The sequence below is a fragment of the Lepidothrix coronata genome, unplaced genomic scaffold, assembly GCF_001604755.1.
Source record: "Lepidothrix coronata isolate B3197 unplaced genomic scaffold, Lepidothrix_coronata-1.0 Scaffold306, whole genome shotgun sequence".
In the NCBI taxonomy this organism is placed as follows: Eukaryota; Metazoa; Chordata; class Aves; order Passeriformes; family Pipridae; genus Lepidothrix; species Lepidothrix coronata.
Window position 1 is genome coordinate 391,979 of NW_016690486.1, and position 21,536 is coordinate 413,514.

Consider the following 21,536-nt stretch of genomic DNA (forward strand, 5'->3'; position numbering starts at 1 on the left):
ACATCACAAAGTTTATTCATGTGTGTTAACAAGTCTCCTAAAAATCATCCTGGAATTACACAATCATTTAAGTACTTCAGAGGAGGGAGTCAAGAATCATTTCCTTTTTCATCCCACTATGAAATAGTTACCCTTTGGAGTTTGGAGGTTTCCTACTGCAGTCCTCTGAGGCAGTATTCTTCCCCTTGACTTGCTGCTGCTTTGCTTTGGCAGGTTCCTCAGCGTAGGGGAGGTCTAGCCTAGCAACTACACTTCGTGCCTGGCCTGCCAGCCCCACGCTCACTTCTGGGCTTCAGAAAGTGAGAACAGTGTCTTGCCTCAGTTCCCTTCAGCAGTGTGCTGTCACAGGGTCAGTGAGATAAAGATCCTTTGTTAGCAACCTGTCAGCTGGTTCTGGAGCTTAAACCCATTTTCAGGTGTCCTCAGTCTTCAGTTATTGTGCAAGATAAGACCTGTGTGTAACTGACTCCTCTGGAGGCAGCACCTGTGTGGCTGGGAGCGGGAAAGTGGTTCTGAAAGTGCCGACTAAGCCACAGAGTGCACATCTGCACCGTGCAGCTGTCACCAGCCTCGGCGGGAGCAAAGCTCCCAGTCACTTCCACCTCAGGCAGCAGTTTGCCGGCAGGAGATCAGAGAGGGCCTTGGCTGCAGAGGCTCGTGGCTCAGTGTGATGAGAGCTGAAGGGAAGCACATACCAGAGCACTCCCCCTCTCCCTTGCAGACCAAAGGCAGTGCAGCTGCAGAGGGGAAAGTCTCACCCAGTAACACACTTTGTTCCTCTCTGCCACACTCACGCTAGATGACCCTTACTGTAAAACACTGCACCAAATAACAGCCACCACTGAACTTTTCCCCATTCCTAGTAACTCCAGCTATTAAGCTATGAAAGATACGCAGTGATATTTGAAGTAATATGAGAAAATAATTCCTTTAAGACACACACAGTGATATCTGTTTACCCAGGGGTGTTTGCTTGCCTCCACATACTGTGGATAACTGGGCTGTCCAAGGGCAGGTGCTGTAGCAGCAACTGCCAATAGGCACCTGTGTTTGGTAGGTGCAGTGGGAACATGGAGCTGCTGCACTGACAGTAAGAAGTGGTCTTAACAGCACATGTGGAGAAGACATTAATTCTTTACATTCTGTGGTATCTGCAAGCTCTAAAGGACCATTCCTAGGGTCCCAACTTTTCATGGGGATATGCCAAACTGCCAGGGTCATCATCGCACCTATTGTCAAAGAAGAGCTCCAGCCAGGAGCATTGGCAGCTGAGAATGACACTCCACCAGTGCAGTTTAAGCTGTGCAGGAAACTAGGAAAGAGTGGGGCACACAGACAAAAAATTCCTGCTACTGGGTAAAAACCCAGTAACATGTATCATCCATACACAGCCTCTGTGTGATCACAGGGATTGGTTCTGGTTGCTTGAGGTGAAGAATATTGTCTGTCTTGATGAAAAGGTATTTTCTAGTGCCAGTCACGAGCACGATGGGACCCCTTAAGATGAACAGCCAGGGCAGTCACCTGGTCCAAAAGATAAATGAGCATTTCTAATAGCAGCTTAAAATAGTGAAACACTTTATATTGTGAAATAACTGTACTATTTATTTAATTTACACTTTCAAACTGTCAGATACTTGAGCTACGTAATGTAATGCCAACAAGGTAAAGTAGTAACCAAGAATTCATCCTTACAGGGGTTTAAGAAACAAACCACCCCCTAGAACCAGCTTCCCTCCCTTCCTGAAGCCTCCCAAATTCCTGCATATGCTGCAACTCAGCTTGCTAAATTACATCTGCTCAGCTCGTCTGAAGATGTTCCTGCAGGACTGAGATGCTGAGCAGCGCACACAACTGCACATTTCGGTGGGCCAGTTCACTTGGTAGTCTTGATATTTTCATGTCCCGCTGTTCTCAGAATTTCAAATGCCAAGGAAGCAACAGCAACATCAGCATGAGAGCTAGGAATTAAAAAGAGTAACATCTATTAGACATTCTCAGGGAAAAAGCGTATTGTTCAAATTCCACCTTTGCCTTTATGTATGTTAGAAAATCCTGAATAGCCATTAACTGCACTCTATGTCCACTTTTCTCTTAAGCAGTAACAGGTAACTTCTGATTCTGCCCTGACGCAAATCTTGTGTAGAAGTGAATTTCAGCTCAAATTCCCAGTCACTGCTACCTCACTCAACCTCCTCTGTTAAAACTCTGTAAAAAAAGAAGATACATGAATGTACACACATGCACATTCCCAGCTTGACAGAAAGATGTGTTTTCACACAAACAGCCCTCTTACTGCAGCGCTGCTCTGCACAGGTAGGCAGTTCCACTCCAGGTGTTGCCCACCTCCTGCAAGGAGGACGGACTGTCCCTCCACCCACAGCACTGCAGGCTTGAGATCAAATGGTGGGGCCCTTTGCTTCCTCACCTAAGGTTTTAGTATACGTATTTTGCCAAATTTTTCCTTCTGGAAACACCTTTTTTTCTTAGCATTGGAACCGAGGCTCTAACACAATACTGCTTGTCCACAGAAACATGTCTTTTTGGGTTTTTATAGATTCCCATCCCCCATCTTTAGCTTAGAAAGGACAGCAGCAGATCAGTCTGCAACTTCCCTGGTTGCTGCTAATGACAATACCTACTGATGCTACTCCACACTTTGGGGAATGCAGAGCTAGCCAGGAAATCCAAATGATCAGTTCACACTATGTAAGCCAATGCCTTAAGGAGCAGCAGTTTAAATCAGAAAATTCAGTTATCTGAAACAAATTCATCTTGGCAACTGTCTTCACTGAGAAATGGCTACAAGCCCACATTTTCAAGTGTAGATTTTATTCCAGGTGGTTACTAAGCAAAATGGGTTGGTTTTGTCACTCCTAAAACTACCTGTTGCAACTAGCTGACGATGCATCACAGAGATAGAGTTTGACAATCCATGGCTGCTACAGGGCAACAGGGGATCACCAAAAGCAGCTGCAATTCAAGCAGTGCCCTCCTCTTGGCATGTGACTTGGCTGGAATCTCCCTTCTGACACATAGGAAGAGTGAGAGATTACAAACCTGTCTGTAAGAAATGAGCAAAGCAAAACCACTCCTCAATCAATTCAACTCAGTGGTAATATGTGAGTGGAAGGGCCTGGGAGCTTAGACTACTCAGGATGGCTTACATCCAGGATCTTTGTTGTAGCCTTCTCTAAAACATTTCCAATTCTGCATGAGATACAGGGAGGCTCCTTAACCAGGTTCAAAGCACAGGTGAGGAGATCAAGTGTATTAGGTCACAAGGAAACATGGCAACATAAGGGAATCTGAAGAGAATGCAAAATATCCATACCCTCCATAAACAAATGGCCATTTAACTAAGTCTGATAAAGCTTGCTAACTCCAGGCTTCTCCTGCTTGTCTGTTGCCAATTTATCCATGTCTGAGTCCATTACAGCCCCAATGTCCAGGCTGTAATGGTCTTGGTCTCTTCTGGAGGCAAATGGATAGGGGCATGTGTTCCCTAAAGAAGGGGAGGAGGGGAAATGAAATCAGTGAATTCTCAGTGCAGGAGCTCAGCACAGCGGAGGAACTTGGCTCACTCTAATGTATCAAAACATTTCTCAATGGCATCAGCCAGAATTTCATCTACTGAGCATCTTGTGTTAAATAAGAGTGAGTGCTGTTTATTTGGACTCTGTAGCATGTGGGTTTCTGCATACAGAAATGTATAGACTGTAACAGACTATCGAGGAAGCTAGAAAAGCAGACTCAAAGACAGCAATGTGCACTAGACAGTCTAGTGCATCTAATGCTGGAATGCTACAAAACAGAATGAAAGCTGGTTCTAACAGAAGAACACCCATCTTCCTCCATTATCATCTTCAGTGGTGGTGCCTGTGTCTCCCTTGGGGTGAGCTGATGCTTTATTTCAGATAGATAATTTAATGTGTCATACAAAAACCTGTGAGTCAGCAGCTGAGTGTGTGAGAGGGATACTGACTGTTCTCAACAGATTTGGTTAGTCCTCAGTGTGCATCTCCTTACACTCAGCACATCCCGGTATTTCCTCTCCACATGTGCTCACGCCCCTCCTTCCTTCCAACACAGGGTACACACTGACACAGTGTCGAGGAGCCAATTTTCCCAAAAGCCTGCATTTGGGAGCACAAAGGGCACTGAGAGGATTATCTTAGTGCTTCAAAATCTGACTTACAAACTACAACTTCTCTATGAATTTTAGTCCAACCAGGAGCGCAGTGAAGCCTAACAGTCCATAGCAGAAGTGTAAAATTTGTTTTGAGGGGCAGAGAACAGTCATTCATTCATTCATATGTCCACAGGGGATTAGATGAGGCAAAGTCTATGGGAGATGAGCTAAGGTTTGGCCAGCTTGTTGGGACTAGCACCTCTGTTCATGCAGAGAAGGCCACGGCATTCCCCTAAGTCTTGTGCCTTCTCGGAGATGCCACAGGTATTCTTAAACAAAAACAGTTTTGTTCCTCAGCCGTAGGTTTTAAAGGAATCAGCTTGCAAGTGCACCAAACACAGTCACCTTAAAACAGGGCACAAACGTCGCACTGTGCATCCAGCCAAGAACCACTGACAGGTATCCGGTTGTAGAAACCAAGTGTTTGGAATAAAATAATAAATTTATAAAAACAAGCAAGCTGCAAAATCACCAAGGCACACCCACGGAGCTGGACTGGGCCGAACACTGCGGCTCAACCCAGCTGGGGATCAAAGGATCAAAGCATGCCATAAGTGCTGAATGAGAGCACTTTGGAGGAGAGAGTGCGGGGAGGGGGCAGGGACAGAAACCTGAGAAGCTCATAGTGCACAGAATTACAGGAGAAGACCATCGAAGACAAAAGAGGGGGGGAGCGCTCTCAGCCCTGGAAATTCCTGGAAGCCTGAGGGAACTCACCTGGCAGTTTGGGCCAGGCTCTCTAGAGTTTGGATAAGAGCATTGCCATCATTCTTCAGGCTCTCCAAGTGCTTCTTGTTTGAAGTTATCTGGAACAAAAAGAAAGAACTGTTATCAAAGGCTTAGCAAAAGATTCCTCTCTGTCATTTTTTGAGGGATAGGGGAGAGGGAAACAAGTTACAGCATTTATTACAATTGTAAATGGAATGTGACATTAAAGAGACCCAAGAAAAAAATCCCTTTTACTGAATAGGACTGAATGATAGGCAGAGACCAGCTAAGATATCTTGGTTGAACAATATTCAGCCATGTTCTGAGTCCCAGTATGTGTGCAAATTCACACATCGGTCTGCAAATCCTGATTTCATCCTTAGTATCAATGCAAATACAAGCCCCATTTTAGTCTGAATCCCAGGGAGATCTTCGGGAGGCAGTCATTTTCATTTCTCATTTCAGGGAAAAAATAACCAAGCTTCTACCAGAGTCCAGATCAGGATGTGTGGGGTTTCTCTGAGAGAAGCCAGGTTAAAATCACTGTGAAGTTAACAATTGTATATTGAAATTTTTCTTGCCATCTCATCCGTCAATACGAGTATTACCTGCACAGGACTGTCATCTACAGAGCAGGGGGCTGAGTGACCAAAGCTACGTGCCCTTTTTGCATCAAATGAATCCTGATTATAGCTGATTTTGCTTCTGGTGTGGTTTATTACACTAATCTGTAACGACTGGCTTATTGTTTCTCCAGCCTTAAGTAGCAGAACTACACAGCTCCAAACTGCCACACATTTCCTGACAGTTAAGCAGGTGAATGGGAAGGTCACAAGGGACACGACATGAAGCCACAAGCACCGTAGCTCAAATAGACACTAGTGACTTGGCAGCTTGCTGAAGAAGCTCTTGTATCTCAAAAAAATTACTGAAAGAAATGGTTTGCGTGTCAGCTCCTGCTTGCAAAGGTAAATAACTCTTGGCTGGAGACAAAGGAGAAGGGGAGGACCAGAGCAGCTGATTATTTTGATACTGGAGGAGCTAATGCTTGAAACGATGACTTCAAATCCCAAAATCTGGCAAGGACTTTTAAGTTTTAGCATGCTGCTTCTGGCCCTGTTTACCATTGATCAAGCATCTGGGCAATATGCCTTCACATCTCCCTCTTAAATCACAACAGAAGCTGTATTTACAGCTGCCATCCCACCATAATTTATCAGCAGTGATTCTGCAACAACAGTGTCACTACATCTATAATCATAACATCCTGTAGTTTAGCAGTTACAGGGAACAGGGAGCTGCCTGAAGTAAAGTAAAACATATCCTGTGTGTTGGAAAAAAAACAGTGATGCCATTACCTAAGCACAAATCATTGGTAAATCCTGATTACAGGTTATTAAACCTTTTTACTGTCTTGAGGTTTATATCTGACTCTCTCAGTTTATATTTCAGTAATCCACTCTTCTGTATTTATTACCTGTTAGACACAGAAAACGTTTTGTTATCTGGGTTCTGAATGTGAGAACACCACCACGCATAATAGGAGCAATACAAGGAGAAAAATGCTTTCACCACAAGAAATTGCTTTCTGTTCCTAAAGAGTGCTCATGCCTCTACCAAACATTTCCCTACAATTTCTGCAGCTCAGCAGCCACTGCCACATTCTCTGCACTTGCCACATTTGTGCCACTTGTTTATCCTGCACACTTAAAAAAGCCACAGGTCATGGGAGAAGGAAAGTCACTGGGACTGAATCATGCTCCATAAAACCACACGGTCAACAAAGGTTACAGTTATCTCTCTTTCTACTACATCCTAATTCTTGGGTGCTGACATCTGTACAACCCTCATAGTCTCTTCACAAAATAGCCAATGGCATCATACACAGAACATTCAAAATATACTCAACTATAAAATCTGGTAAAAAGAAGAAGGCTTAATTCTGAAATGATCTATTTCCAAAAATAACTTAGTCCAACTCAGTCATAGGGTCTGACTATAACCTTGCCCATGTAGCAGCATGCCTCATGTCACTATTAAGAAAACATTTCTGTGCATACAATGCACTCGAATGGAAAGGATTAAAATGGCTTTGTATGCACAAAAATTGTAACAGATAGAAACAGAAATATCCATGAGATCATCTACCCCATCTCTCTGTTAGACTTCACTGTTCAGAAAAGCTTTCAGCCACAAGCAATGGGCTTCTGCAGTACCTACCCGTAGGGGCTACTCCCTTCTGACAAAATGCTTCAGTAAGATCCTTTCAGCAGTAAAAGTGGTAGCACAAGGAGGGAAAAGATCAGCACAAGCTGCCTGCAGGTTAAAATCACTTAAATTAAGTCTAAACCAAATTTAGAACGCATTTTCTTGAGAGCATCAACTAACAGCTTCACACGAGCCAAGGGGTGTTGGTAAAGAACTGGCCTGCCAGTCAGCAGTGCCACTTATACCCACAGAGAACTTGCACAGACAAAACAGGGCTGCACAGGTTTACGCGGGCAGCTGGGGTTTTCCATCTGCTCTCCATCACCAGTGCCCAGAAAACTGCTTCCTATCCACCACCAGGCATCCACTCCGTGGGCCTGGGAGAGGACCAGCTCTGTGGTAGCAGGAAAACTACAGGTTGAATAGAGGGTGAGCTGCCAGCAGCCATCTCAACCACAGCTGCCTGTGGTTTTGTCATTACTCCCATGCTGTTTCTGCTCTGACCGCTGGCATTTATTTGCCCTTTATCTCCGAGTGGTAGATCTGATTGCTCCTGAGCAATCGGAAGGTCTCTTGCATACGACAGATTACATCCTGCTTCACATGAGCTTATGAGAAATATTGTCTGAATCACTGTTCACCTTTAAGATGAAACTTTACCCATGTTTCTTATTTAAAAAGTGTTCCATTTTTATCTTAATTTTATTCCATAGATTATAATAAGCAATGACGGGACATAAAACCGTCATTCACCAAAATTTGAGAAATTAATGTATTTTTTACTTTGTTATCTTTTTCTTCTACCCAGCATTGCTGTGCCTTTTATCCACACCAGTCTTGTTCTCATTAATTTGGAATTTTAACAACTAGTTTAATGATCTCTTGTAATATTGCTGTTTGTTAGGACTGGCTACAACGCAGATTCAATGACATAATCAATAGCTATTCCTTTAATTAAAAATGTAATTAAATCTCAGTTTAGTTGCACACTCACTGCAATTTAACAAGAATGTCAAAATTACTCTTCTTTATTAAGACCACAACCATTCAGCAGTTTTCCTCTCTTCAGTCCTATTAAACAAGGATGAGCCGTAAGAAATACAAGAAATAGTTGATATGTAAACTTCAGTGTTTCCTAAAATTTAGAAAAACTGTTCAGCTATTATGGTGCTGCTAAAGATGAGTGCAGGAAATGAAACAATACAAAACATCAGCTGGAATATTGACTTCACTAATAAACTGAGGAGTTTTGCATTCTTGCGCTAAGAAGGGATTTTTGTAATTCAAATTTCAAGAAAGCATAGAAATTTAGGGGACAATTATTTTTCTTAAGGTTGGTTTCATAATACTGAACTGCTTTCTCTGATTAGTCATAACTCACGCTTTGTAATTTACAACTCAGATAAATGACCTAAGCAGTAAACTACTTTCTCACCATTCTGAAGAGAAAGAAATGCTCCTTCTCTATTGAGGTTTCAAGTAACCCAAAAGCTTGATGTCTGTGATGTAAAAAGAAGGAGTTTTTTATTTGAAACTTCTTGGTTGAGGAAAGGTTTTTGGGAGCATATGTAGCTGCACCTTCAAGTGTTATCTTCTCAAATAAACAACTGCTGAGATGTTTACCATTTGCATGCTCAACAGATGCTTTTCTACAAGCCACCACCGTGTCTGTATATACAGACACAAGCAAGACATCTCAAAATGCTCTTTCTCAGAAATTGTTTTTTTCTCTTTCCCAAACACATCTATTTTAATCTCATAAAGTGACGCTTCCTTGCTTTTTCATAAATATTTAATACAATCAAGCTAATTACATTTGCAGGTACTCAGTTCTTGCTCAACTTTACTGACACTGGCTGAGAGCACAGGTAACACAGAAGCTGCCATGGTTTATCAGAACCACCAGATGCTTGTAGGTCCAATGTTGGCATCTCTTAAATATTGACACATGCTGTTAATAAAGTATCACTTAACACCTGTTGGAGGCTTTTCTGTGAATGGAAATTGTATCTTTAGCTAATACTACAGTAAAACCAATCAGCAGTTTATTTTTTCTGTGGACTAACTGGGACCCTATGTAAGATATGAAACATAATTTTAAAAACTAAGTTTTCAGACTAAAAAAATTAAAGAATTAAGCACACTCTTGTTGCCCTCTAGACACTATTTCAAAGAATGTCTTCATAGTAAGTGCTGTTCCTGCAATTTTAAATATGCATCTCAGACTTCTCATTCCTACTTCCATCTTTGACTGGCTGAAGGCACTGTCAGTAGGAGAGCCTTTCATCCCCAACCAAAGCTGCTGTTTCAAATGTCATCTAGGCTGGTGGTGACTGAAAGTTGATGGCTATTCACAGCTGCTTAGTGTGACCTTATTCCCATTTTTTAAGGAACAAATGTCACAAAATATAGTGGTGTCAAAAATATTGCTATAGCTGATGTGACAGCCCAGCAAATAAGTCAATGGGATGGTAACTTCAGAAATGAGGCACAATGCCTGGGTTCGAAGAGAAAACCTTCTAGTGTTGTGACCCATCTTATGTCTATCCCAGGGCATTTAATGGTACTTTTCCTCCCAGGCTGTCAGTGCTGAGCTATTCACAAGCATTGCAGTAATCAAATAAATCATGTCACTTGGTCTGTCACTCACAACTCATGATGACATGGCCAGAAATATGCAGCCATTCCTTCTCAGTGGAAGAGCACAATAACCAAGCAAATACTGCAAAGAGAGTCACTCAGATGAACTAAAACTAACAGATCCATTGGCTGTGGACTTACTGAATATAAGCATTTATTTCATTATAGATTGCTCTCCAAACATATACAGTAAGCTAGCAGTGCCTGGAGGAAGTATAACAAATGAACTCCTCACTTCCCATGACGGATCAAGTGGATCTGTCACTTCTGTAGGCCAGCACATTTACTCTTACAAACTAACGTAGAGTAACGTTAACCTTTGCATAACGAAGGGCCAGACCCAATAAAGAATTTGGAGCCTATAAACTGGAGGCTGTAATGATTATGTTTTAATCATCAAACCTCAGAGAGGAATCCCAAGCAGAGACTGAGATACCCAGACAATGCATGGGGAGTGCGTAGTTGCCAGAGGGCAGGGAAACCTGCCTGCTGAGAGTGAAGTTACCCAAATTCGCTCTCCTTTTTGGAGCTCAGATTGCTAACATAGCAAACGAAAACTCACAGTCCAGACAGTGGAGATCACAACTCCAAGCCTTTTCTCAGGTTTGGAGGCCCCTGTGCAGCTGGCTATGGGCCCCTGTGCTGTCCTGTAGTCCTCTCCCCTTTTCTAGATAACTGAAGGTCACATCTTTGTCGCTGCAGCACCGTTTCCACTGGACGGACTGAGGCAGGGAGGTTTGGATGGTTCCCATACTGGGACTTGGCAGGGAGGCAAGAGGCAGCACAGCTCTGCAGGTTGGAGAAGTTAAACATGAACTCTCATTTACCAGGGAAGCAGTCCAGTATTAGGCCAATTTTATATCTGTAGCAGAAATTTTCTAAAAGATAAAAGCAAAACAACTAGAACCAGCAAAAAAATTCCCAGATAAATACATTGGTCTTTTGTGAGGTGTTTAATCTGACATTGGTTAGACGTGCTCTCAGCAGGTACATGGGATAGGACCCTTTAAAGTGCTAAGGCACAGTCCATTTACAGGTTGTTTAGTGAAAATTAATGGTAACTCTTGCCAGGCTATGCTAGTGTAGGACAGTGTGCTCACAGATACATTGTACACTCACTAGGATGGTCACAAGTTATTTTTGCTCTCCATAATGTATGACAGCTCATTCTAAAAGGGTAAAAACCTTCCTGGCATTGCCTCCTTGCTCTACTCTCTTTTCTACACATGGTTCAGCTGGAGAGAGACACAGAATACGTGTGTGGGAAGAACAAATCAAGTAGGACAAGTTATATTTATGTTACTAATTCCCAACTCATTTGAACAGGCCTGAGCAATGCTGCTGGACCATAAAAACAAGCAATGAAAGTTACAAAAGCATGAGTGTTCCAGGTGTGCTTTGGCAAGCACACTGCAGTCGGGGATTGCAGACACCCAATTACAAAGACTTTGTGGCCTTCAGATCCTGCAAATACATGTGAAAACAAGCAGGTATCTGTGACCAAAAAAAAAGAAAAAACTAAAAGAAAACACACACTACATCAGACAGCTTAGCTCTGATTTTAGAGTTCAAAAATCTTTTTTTTTTCCTTTTTATGGATAAAATTCTTGTTGCACTGAAGTCAGCAGCAAACTCCTTTTGATTTTGATAAGGCCAAGATTTCATTCTATGTGTTTTGTTTTCTTCTAATTTGTATATGTGTAGGCAGGTTTATTCTAAGTTCAAAGCAATTCCTACCGGTAACTTGGAACCGTACCAGTTTCCCGGCAGTCTGAAAGCCACACTGTCTCGAGGACTATTCACAGAGAGACAAGGAATATCTCCCACGTGCTACATAATTGTTAATTGATTTTGGATGTTTCTTGACAACTTCCACTTTGAGGCTATTCTCTGCCCTTCAGCATATACATTTTGCACACAGAGACATGCTCTGTGATTGTTGTAAAACTGTAAAATTACCAACTCTAAGGGGCATTGTCTGAGCATAAGAGAAGACCTGTAAAACCGCAGGGTAGTTATTGAACAGAAGACTGCTCTCTGTCTTGATTTTTTAAAATTTGGTTTTATTGCAAGTAGTGTTCTCAGCTCACTTTCAGGAATTTAAGATGTCTTTATAATCCAGAAAATATCCATTATTGCAGTTTCCACTCTCTGTCATGAGGTGAAAATATCTGACTTAAGAGAACTGGATAGGGCAACCTCTTCACATCCATTATATAACCAGCTGACCACAACAACTTCAGGAGTCCTGTCTGGCAAAACATGTCTCAAAGGTACTACAGGAGACTTCCACACAGGGTTGCAGTGTTGACAAGTTATGCATGTTCATAAGCCAGCCCAACATCAATATAACATAAAATTAACCACTTGCCACCCTGTTGCTGGTGATCTCATCCACAAGCACAGGTTCCTCTGTCACCTGTGTGTCAATAACTCCCCTGAGGTACCACTTCAGAGTAGTTTCGCTCTGTCCAGACCATGATCCCAGCTACCTCAAACATCAGCTCTAGCTAAATAGGGTCACATACTAAGCTGACACAAAACTTGCAAGCCCTTGGGATCTCTCTTCCATGGCTCCCAGGCAGTTTGCCTGTCCTCACCTTGCTGGATCTGATGAGACCATCATCCCCCAGGTACATCTTACCCTGATGGTCTCTTGTGACTTCCTCCTTACAAAAGGAACAGGGAAATCCACTGGAATAATTTTTTATTGCCACGGTTCATATCCTACATTTATGTTCCTTTAGAAGCTGTTACAGAGGTTCCTGGTTGTTTTGGACAAAAAAATCTAAAAGCAGTTATAAACAAACACTAAAACAGATTCTTCATTTATCTAGACTTCCCCTCAAGTTCATCATTCTCTGAATCTCTCATATTGAAATATCCTTCACAATTTCTCTTTCTCTTGATCAGTTTTTCTCCTAAAATAGTTTCTGACAAGTAACTCCCAATACCTCTTAAATGTTGATTCCCATAACTCTTTTTCAAGTGACATTATCTTTTATGACCTAATTAATTTGTTTTGAGTTACATTAAACTTTCATTAATGTGCTCCATGGGTTAGGGATAGCCTTCCTTTTATGCACATTTTCTTTTCATATTTATCTAGTACTGCTGAACTTAAATCTTTCCTAACATATTTCTTGCTATGACAATTCATGTAATTTCAAACATTTGCACATTTGTAAGGGTAAGAATTATTACCACAGATAGCTCATCTTCTTGCTATTAGGAAAGTCAGTGACACCCAGAGCATACTGGAAGGTGCTTACCTTTAATGGTAATTACCATACAAAAGAAGTATGCAAGCAAATTTTCAATTTAATAAACGCTGTTATATCTAAGGACACAAAACCTTGAGCAGCCATGCAGTGATGCTCAGGTGAAGTGGGCAAACCCCTAGGAATGGTCAAGAAGTTGTAGTTTACTGAGGAATTTTAGATTTAAAGGATACAGCCTCCAAAAAATAATATCTCCAACCTGACAATGTTTCTTGTCCTCCTTTAAAATGTTCCTCATAAAAATAGAAGACAGTGATGTGCAGGGATGCTGTCCAAGCTGTCCTTTTACAGATCCACTGGTGCAATACAAGTCTGACCAAGTATGTAAAATCCATAACTTCCCCTGAGTAGAACGTTTATATGGCATTTATCAACTTCTATGGAGGATGAAACAAAATTAGAAGGCTCATGCTCACATTGGTCATAATTTGGACTCAAACACAAGATTCCAACTAAAGATCTCTACAACTTGGCTTAATGAATTGGATTTATCATTCCAAGAAAAGCAGGAATATGATGAGTTAAATTAAGAACTAACACAGATTACGAAAAATACATCCTTAAAGAATAAAAAAAAGCAGCAAAATCTAGTTAGAAAAATCATGATGAACTATGATTTTGATTAAAGCATCAAACATTAGTTTCTTTCTACTCCTTATTGACTTGGTTTCTATGGACACATAAAACTTGGACATAGAACCCTTAAGGTTTTCCTTAAGCACCAAACAGAGATAGTCTTGCATATACTGGGGAAAAAAAAAGATACAAAAAATGCTCTGAAGATTTTTTTTATTGGGGGAAAAAAGGATCAGTATATTTATGCTTTATGTAAAATGCAACTAGGAATGTAAATGACTGAACAGGGATATAAGTCTATAAAACACCAATTTCTGAGGAAAATTTGGTTTTATGTAATGGTTCAATTTCCATAAAATTGTAAAAACTGTCATAAAAACAAATGGACTTCCGAAATCGATGCTTGCTTATTGTCATGTGACAGATAGCTCTGGCTGCCTGACAGAGAGCAAACAGCCACCTAGTTGCTCCTCACTGACCTCAGAGAGAATAATTTTGGTCTGCTCACTTTTTTATTTAACAAGCCCAGTTGCATTTAGGTATCTTTACAGCAGCTAGTAAGTCATCCACGCATAATTACATAGAGGAGGTCAAAAGGAAGTAATAGTGATGAGCCCAACAGATGACACAGCTCGGCAATCCCAGTAGTATTTCCCATAGTATTGCACTATGTGAAATTACAGTGCACTGAAACACCAAATGAGTCTGGCAATACTTTTGTGCCCACGGAAACAATGAATTAGGACTCTATAATGAAAACAACAGTGATAGTCATTGGGAATGATACTGCCCTCGAATTACGAATCAAATAAACAGGTTGCAGGTTTCAGAACTGCCAGTTTCACTGTACAACCCGAAGCAAAACATCTGTCTGTGTGAAGAGAACATATTTCTCATTGCTGACCATGGCAGTACTGCTTTTTTAGACAGCTCCTGTATCTAATCATAATCGTACTGGGCTCCCAATACCCAAATACCAGCACAGTGATAATCACTGGGGGGTGGCTCAAAAAGTAAACACATTCCAAACAAGTGGGTAAGTACCTTCCTCAGGAACATAAGTCCACAGTATGCCAGCCACTGGAATAAAGACTTCATTCTTGCTGCTTTCCAAAATTAAGAGCAGATCCCATATTTGTTTCTCTCCCCTCCCCCATCAGTGTCATTAAAGAGCAGCCATTGCAGATTGAAAACAATCATCAACCAAAATACCAGCCCAAATCTGCACTTAACACAGACACATATATACTTACAGACACACATATACTTACAGACTTACACTACTTATTCCAAATAAACATAGTAAGATTTAACACAGAATGAATGATTCAATAGGCCAAGTTGTGAGTAAGCATTCACAGCTACTTCAGAGGTCATCCTCCCTCACTGCATCTCACACTGTAGATAACCACAAGTTGTCAGTAGGTTCAGGTTTTGGTTTTCAACACTTGCCTTTTCATTAAGTTGTGTTTGGACTCCACATGCTTCAACCTCTATGAGCCCCAGCTGATCTAGTGACATCAAGAAACTAGTGATTTGATAATTTCACATCGATTTTCCTCTCTCTACCTTAACTCACACTTGGCTTACTATCAGTTTTACTGAGGACTGTCAGGAAGAGGTTCCTGGGGTAGCTTTCCTAAGCTGTTATCATTTCATTGAGTTGTAGCTCCTGGCAGCCTGTCTATAAGAGAAACTCTTGCAGCTGTCTCCAACATAATACCATCTTATTGTCCTTTATAATAGTATTTCAAAATACAGATGAATGTAAGCACTTCAGAGTTTTTTCACTGTGACTGCAAAAACAAAGGGGCTTTAAGACAAGGTTGAATGATTTACAGCAGAAACTTGCAAAGAGAAGATAAATCACCTTTTTCTCTCAACACAGGGCTGTACAGTCATTTTCATCTTTTATAAACTGCCATTTTCACACATGCATGAAGTGCTCTTATTATGCTAGGGAGCAAAAAGGATCACAATCTTCAACCTGGCAGTCTTCTATCAACAATAGAAGAAAAAGATACAAAGACCTTGAGTCCAACATGATGTCACTAACTGGTGGCATGAATGGCAACATATTGCTTTTCTGTTAATAAGGGAAGTCAGGGAATACCAATGCTCATTTTATTTAAGGATAAACTCAAGTAGCTGGTAACTCATGCCCGACAGTATAAAAAGAAGGGTGATGTATAACAATTCTGCATAATACTTGACAGCAGATGGAGAGAGGGGAGTAAGACTTGTTTGTGCATGTGGTGGGGGCATGAGAAGGACAATTTTGTCCCAGTGCAACTGCCCAGCTGTGATCACCAAAGTGGCACAAAGCAAGGAAGAACATATCACAGTGTCAAAGAACAAATGTAGAAGTTATAAAATATGTGTTTAAATTGTTGACCCTTTTCACGCAGAAGGCTCTGTCTGACAGTGTTACCACAGATACTGCAGCTTATCTTTTCCATTGTGTAGTTAAACAAATTTTAGCTAAATTAGAATAACACAATTAAGTAAAGAGTCAAACAATCACAGGTACTTGAACTAAAGCAGTTTAAGAAATTATCAACTTCTTAGCTAGAATGTGAAACCTGCACTCACTGAATGGCAGTGTTATGTGGGCTGGCTTGAACCACCACTGTTGGTGATTTACACCAATCTATTTTACTCCATGCTGTAAAAGACTGGGGAGCCCAGAAAGTTAGCTGTGTTATCTCAGGAGAGTAGCATTAATTTCCAACAGAGCAAGCAACAGCTTTCTCAACTCCTTTGCCTTGATGGCATTGTGATGGATGTCCTAATTTTAAAAGCTCACTAAATGTTAAACTTCCAAGCAAGAAATTGATATCAAAGGATAGTTGCTAGCACTATTATTTTTTAATGTGTCCTTATTTTTAGAAAACGTGTTTGAATTGAGATTAGTTACATCATCAGTTATGTTGTCCAAAGGGGTTTTGTTGGGTTTAGTTGCTATTGTTAAAAAAAAAAATCAAAAAAAAAATCACTGCCTCAACTGTTTGATTCATTTCATTGCCAGTAGTTCCTGTCCCCAAAACAGGAAGGGGAGAATAAGATCCCTGTTTTCATCTCACTTGCTCTTGTTCACAACTTAGCTTAAACAGCCAATGAAGATGGGCCTGCATGAATGCTGGGATCAGACAGGTTTCCAGGTCTGTTGAGTGGGGACAGCAGAGAGGCAGGACAGCAAAGGGAGGGGGTGGCAGACCAGGCAGGGCTGCAGACTCCACCGCAGCCAGCATCTCAGAGCCTTTAGCATGAGCTCCCAGACTTTTGTCATTAAAAGGTGGAGACAAAGAGGTGAAAAGCTGAAAAGAAAACTTTCAGCAAAGAAGTCCACAGAAAAGGCGGAGTCTGTCACATAAACACAAAATCTGCTGAATTTCCAAAGAAGAAATCCTTTTTCCTATAGGAAGTAACAAATTTAATTTGTATCAGAGAGCATTCTCTGGAAGCAAAACTGACTGTTTCTCTTTGTAACTCTCTAATACAGCAGAGACTGACCTTTGCATCCTCATTTTGATGTTTATCTTGAACAAACAGCCTAGAAGTCAATGTCTACTGAGAAAAAATTAGGGAAGTGACTTTTCTCTAAAAGTGCAGAGCAAGTCCTAGGGAAAACATTTATTAAATATGAGTCCAGCAGCTGTGGCTGAATGTTAACCAGCTTTGTGATGCCATGTTTTTCTGGCTATGAAATGCCTGCTGAGACAAGTTAAACTTCAACCGTGAAATATACGATTCAGTCTTCCAGGGGTAGGAGAGCAAACATTTTATTTTATTTGTGCTTCTGCTTTTTGCTTTTATCTTGTGGGTGAATGTAGCGTTCAAGGAATGGCTATGACTGACTAAAGGCAATGCTATTGAATGCAAGGGTTCCCACAAACTGTGCCCACACAGACGGGCAGTGAACTTGACACCCAGCTTACAGCACCTCCCCACGAGCAGTCCTGGCTTCAGCTGAACAGACAGTTGTATGGAACTGTGTAAAACCGGCTACCGGCAACCCAGCTTTCAGGTATCATCTGATCAGGCTGTGAACTGGGTATTTTTTCCTCTCATTTTCTCTTTGACTATGGGAAAAAAAATCATAAAGTACTATTATCACACAGAGGTATTCATAATAAATATGTGCAGGTTAAAAATAAAGCATTTTTAACTTTATAAAGCACTTCATTTTCTTTTAGAGGTTTCAAGTTTAAACTCCTCAGATATTTTTGATGATGAGCAGCTAATTACATCAGTGTTTTGCAATTGCCATTGCACAACTCCCATGAACAAGGTGTGCCTTAAAATTAGATGTTGCAGCCCTTACACTTAACCTGATTAGGTCAATAATTTAAATATTAACACAGTTATGGAAACGAAGGCAGACAGATTCTTGTTAAACAAGAAGTCATCACATACTCTTACATTGTATTCTTTTAAAACTACAATGTTTTCAGATGCAGAATGAGCATCTGGATGTCTGCCACAACATACTGTCTTTTGCTCCTACTCCTATACCCACGATGGCCGTCAATCTTACAACTTTGTCCTCCAGGACAAGGTAACTGAGTCACAGTGCAAACTTAATCACGTCACAACACAAAGCTGATGTGATGATCTCATTACTGTTCCAGGAAAAGGAATAAACTCAATTACTATTGACACCAGCAAATCCAGCTTTCAGCAAAGACCTATGAAGGCCCTGACCACATAACAGAGAGAACAAGTAGCATGAGTGGCACTCTATCAAAGAAACTACTATTGTAAGCGAGATAGTGACAATGAGATTTTAAAGAAAGTCTCAGTGCTTTGTCAGAGGATTTTTGAATTTTAAAGGAGATTTGAAGTTCAGCCAAATCTATGATCCTTTTTTTGGTAAGGTTAAGGTACCTGGAAGTTACCTTTATGTGAGGATAAAAATAATTTTGTACATTAAAGAGAGATTTATTGTACTATTTCAAGCACTCAACCCAATCTGAGTTGGCTAGGAGGTTAATTTTGAAGATCTTCACCCTTTTTTTAATACTGTATTTGGATTACCCTTCAGCATAGTATCAGACATGCAGAAACAAAATCTAAAATGACTAAATCTAACTTAAAAAGAATACCTGTCTGATCAAAGCCCCTAGCTCACCTGTGTTGCTTTTTTTGGTTTGTGTATTTTTGTAAAATTAACTAGCAGGAAAAGTCTTATCTTCTAAGAGTTGCACTTAAAACTGATTGCTTATAAAGATTTGAAGAATGATTAGGATTATCATTCTAAAACAGCACCCAGGGGAACCGGGTGAATCAAGGGATTGCTAATGAGATACTGAGTCTTTCACATCTAAACTGCTGATTTAAATTCAATCCAACACAAAGATCTCCCAACAGGTGGACATTTGATGATTTGTAAAAAATGAGGTGATGTTCTCACACTATTCTTAGAAGACACACCTTTTAAGAGCACTAGAGCATTGAACTGCCAGGAAAATCATCCCTCTTTGCAATGAAACCAAGGAATGAATTGACAATGAAACAATTTATATTAACTATTATCTCTCAATACAGCAATATAAAGCAAGGCTTTGGCTTTCTGGATGAGGTTTACTTTCCCCAACCTGTTTAAAATAAGAGTTTCAGCCTCTAAGACTACTACAGTAAATTCAAATTAAACATTTTAGTAAGGTAAAAATTACTATTTAAGTTCCAGAGTAGCTATATTGGGCTTTAATGACTTATAATTTACAGAAAGGGCAGTGGTAGATGTTAATGAGTGACTCAGACTACTTTCTATTATGCTTTTCTGCAGGAGCAGTCATTATCACATGTCAGTTGCTCAGAACATAGCACTCTCTAGTTCTCCTTCTCATTTAATAAAAGCCAATTAATCATTTCCAATCATTTATGTGCTCAGTGAATTTAGAACCTAGTTTCACTCATAAATTACAGTAAATGTATCATTTTAATTAACTTACTAGTCATAGTTGTTCTACAGATGTTTTGTTTTGTTTGAACATACTTCAGCCTATGAACTATTTGCAACTCTTATTACTGTGATTCTCGATTCACTAATGGGATCTGTGACAGATCAACTGTTTGACATAGTATTGTTTCCCTGTGCTGACTACTGGGTCAGATTGAGACCACCTCCTAGGCGTAAAACTCTTTGCTCTCTGTACCTGATATAACTATCTCAAACGGCTACCCTGCAAACTAAGCCCACAGTCAGTTGACTGCCCACATGCAGATGGACTGACCTTTACCTGTGTATGAATCAGTGCGTTGGCCACACATTAATTGACGTAGAAGGAATAGAGCCTGTTCTCCTTAAGGAGCTCGTTCTTTCCTCCCAAAAAGTACTCCTTTCACCCCATAATCCAAGTCCCTTCTCCCTGTAAGAACCTCCCTCACTTACCACACATGTGCACGCGGGGAACCTGTCAGAGCTATCAGAGCAAGACCCAGCCATGTGCTGGTGACACTGCATGGAATGGGGAAGGCTAGATAAGTTCTTTTTTGCATCTTTCAAACGATCCCTCTACTGAGTTCATTTCTCTACCAGGGAAAACATCTTCTTCCTGTGCTAGGTCCTAGGACAAATCCAGAGAGATTGCCCCTCGGAACAGGAAGAAGCAATGTGGTCCCATTAATTAATGGAAGCTGCTGATCATCCACAGATGTTTCTGTCCATGGCACCATCAAAAAGCTAATGCAGGCTCTAAGATGACCCCTTTACAGCAGATATGCACAGCTGGCCAAAGCCACCAAACATCAGACAGGTTCCTCAGCAGAGGTAAAGAGGGACACCACAATATGTGGAAAAGGGCAAAGAAGATACCATTTCCTTTCCTGCTAATCTTCTCTTACTTTCTTCCCCTTGTGCACTGCCTTCTGTATCCTGGTCATTCCAAACCCAGTTTGTCAGCCATCCCTCCACAGATACCCATGAGCATATGCTGGAAATTTGTCCTAGGGGACAAAAGCAGTAAACTTAATTCATGACAGGGGTCACATGGTTCCTTCACATCATTAGAGGAGGTCACTGACACATCCACAGCCCCATCTCCCAAGACAGCCTGTGTGTAGAGACAGTGATACAAGAAGGGAACAACCACCACCATTGGTACTCTCAGAGTCCTTGAGGAAGCCCTGGATGTGGTCCTCTGAAATATGGTTGGTGAGAAGGATGAGACCCCCTTAGCAGATGCCAGGAAAAAATCCATTCTGAAGATAAGAGTACTTGGCTACCATCTGTCCAGAAACTCAAGGTCTTGGGTCTGATTTCTGTAATCAAAGGAATGGATGATCCCCTGCCGTCCTATTGGATTTTCATCTAGGTGCTGAGACAACACCAGCACTCGGTCTTATCTTCCCTGCCTAAACCTCCTCCTGCAGCTCCAGCTGTTCCCAGTCTCCATGCTGAACATTCATGATCAATCCTACAAGGCTTGGCAAGCACCAGAATGAACCAGATCTAGAGGGAAAAGGTGTACATACAGAGCCCTCTTTTCTTGCATTTCCTGTGGATCTGTAAGAGGGGTGTCATTCTCTGCCAGAAGGCTGATAACATGCTTCCTGATATCCTTCTAATTTTTCAAGCAGTATGATCCAATTCCCCTCCCAAAGAAGTTGGATGTGTGATCAGAGAAACGTGCCTCAGGCCCAGTGGTCTCTCTCTGGACCAGACTTTACACTCTTTCTCCTGTCACTCAATACAGTGGGGTGGGTAAGGCAGGTACCTTTAGGCTCCAAAATACCTTGCACTGCATGACAGCTTGCCACAGACCTCCACCAGCTCCTACTTTTCCTGTTGCTGCAGCACAAGGATTGGCACACACTTCCTCTACATCCCAGCACCTGTACTATAAGAAAAAGATATTTCCTTCCTATCAGGCCCAAACTTCCAAAAGGCTTCTATAAAGCGTACGTCATCTGATAGGCCATTGTAACAA

General features: G+C 41.1%; 1 protein-coding gene across 9 annotated transcripts in view; it reads right to left on the reverse strand.

Moving 5' to 3' along the window:
* Nucleotides 1-42: 42 nt before the first annotated feature.
* The window catches only part of ULK4 (unc-51 like kinase 4), a 236,108-nt gene continuing 214,614 nt past the window's right edge, over nt 43-21,536 (reverse strand). For 2 of the 9 annotated variants that reach the window (XM_017837568.1, XM_017837567.1), the window contains exons 36-37: nt 4,910-4,998; nt 1,543-1,961 (exon numbers count right to left, since the gene is read on the reverse strand). In XM_017837568.1, coding sequence (XP_017693057.1) covers nt 1,877-1,961; nt 4,910-4,998 — 174 coding nt within the window. In that variant the 3' untranslated portion in view covers nt 1,543-1,876. The other 7 variants (XM_017837566.1, XM_017837569.1, XM_017837562.1 and 4 more) reach the window with 5 other exon arrangements.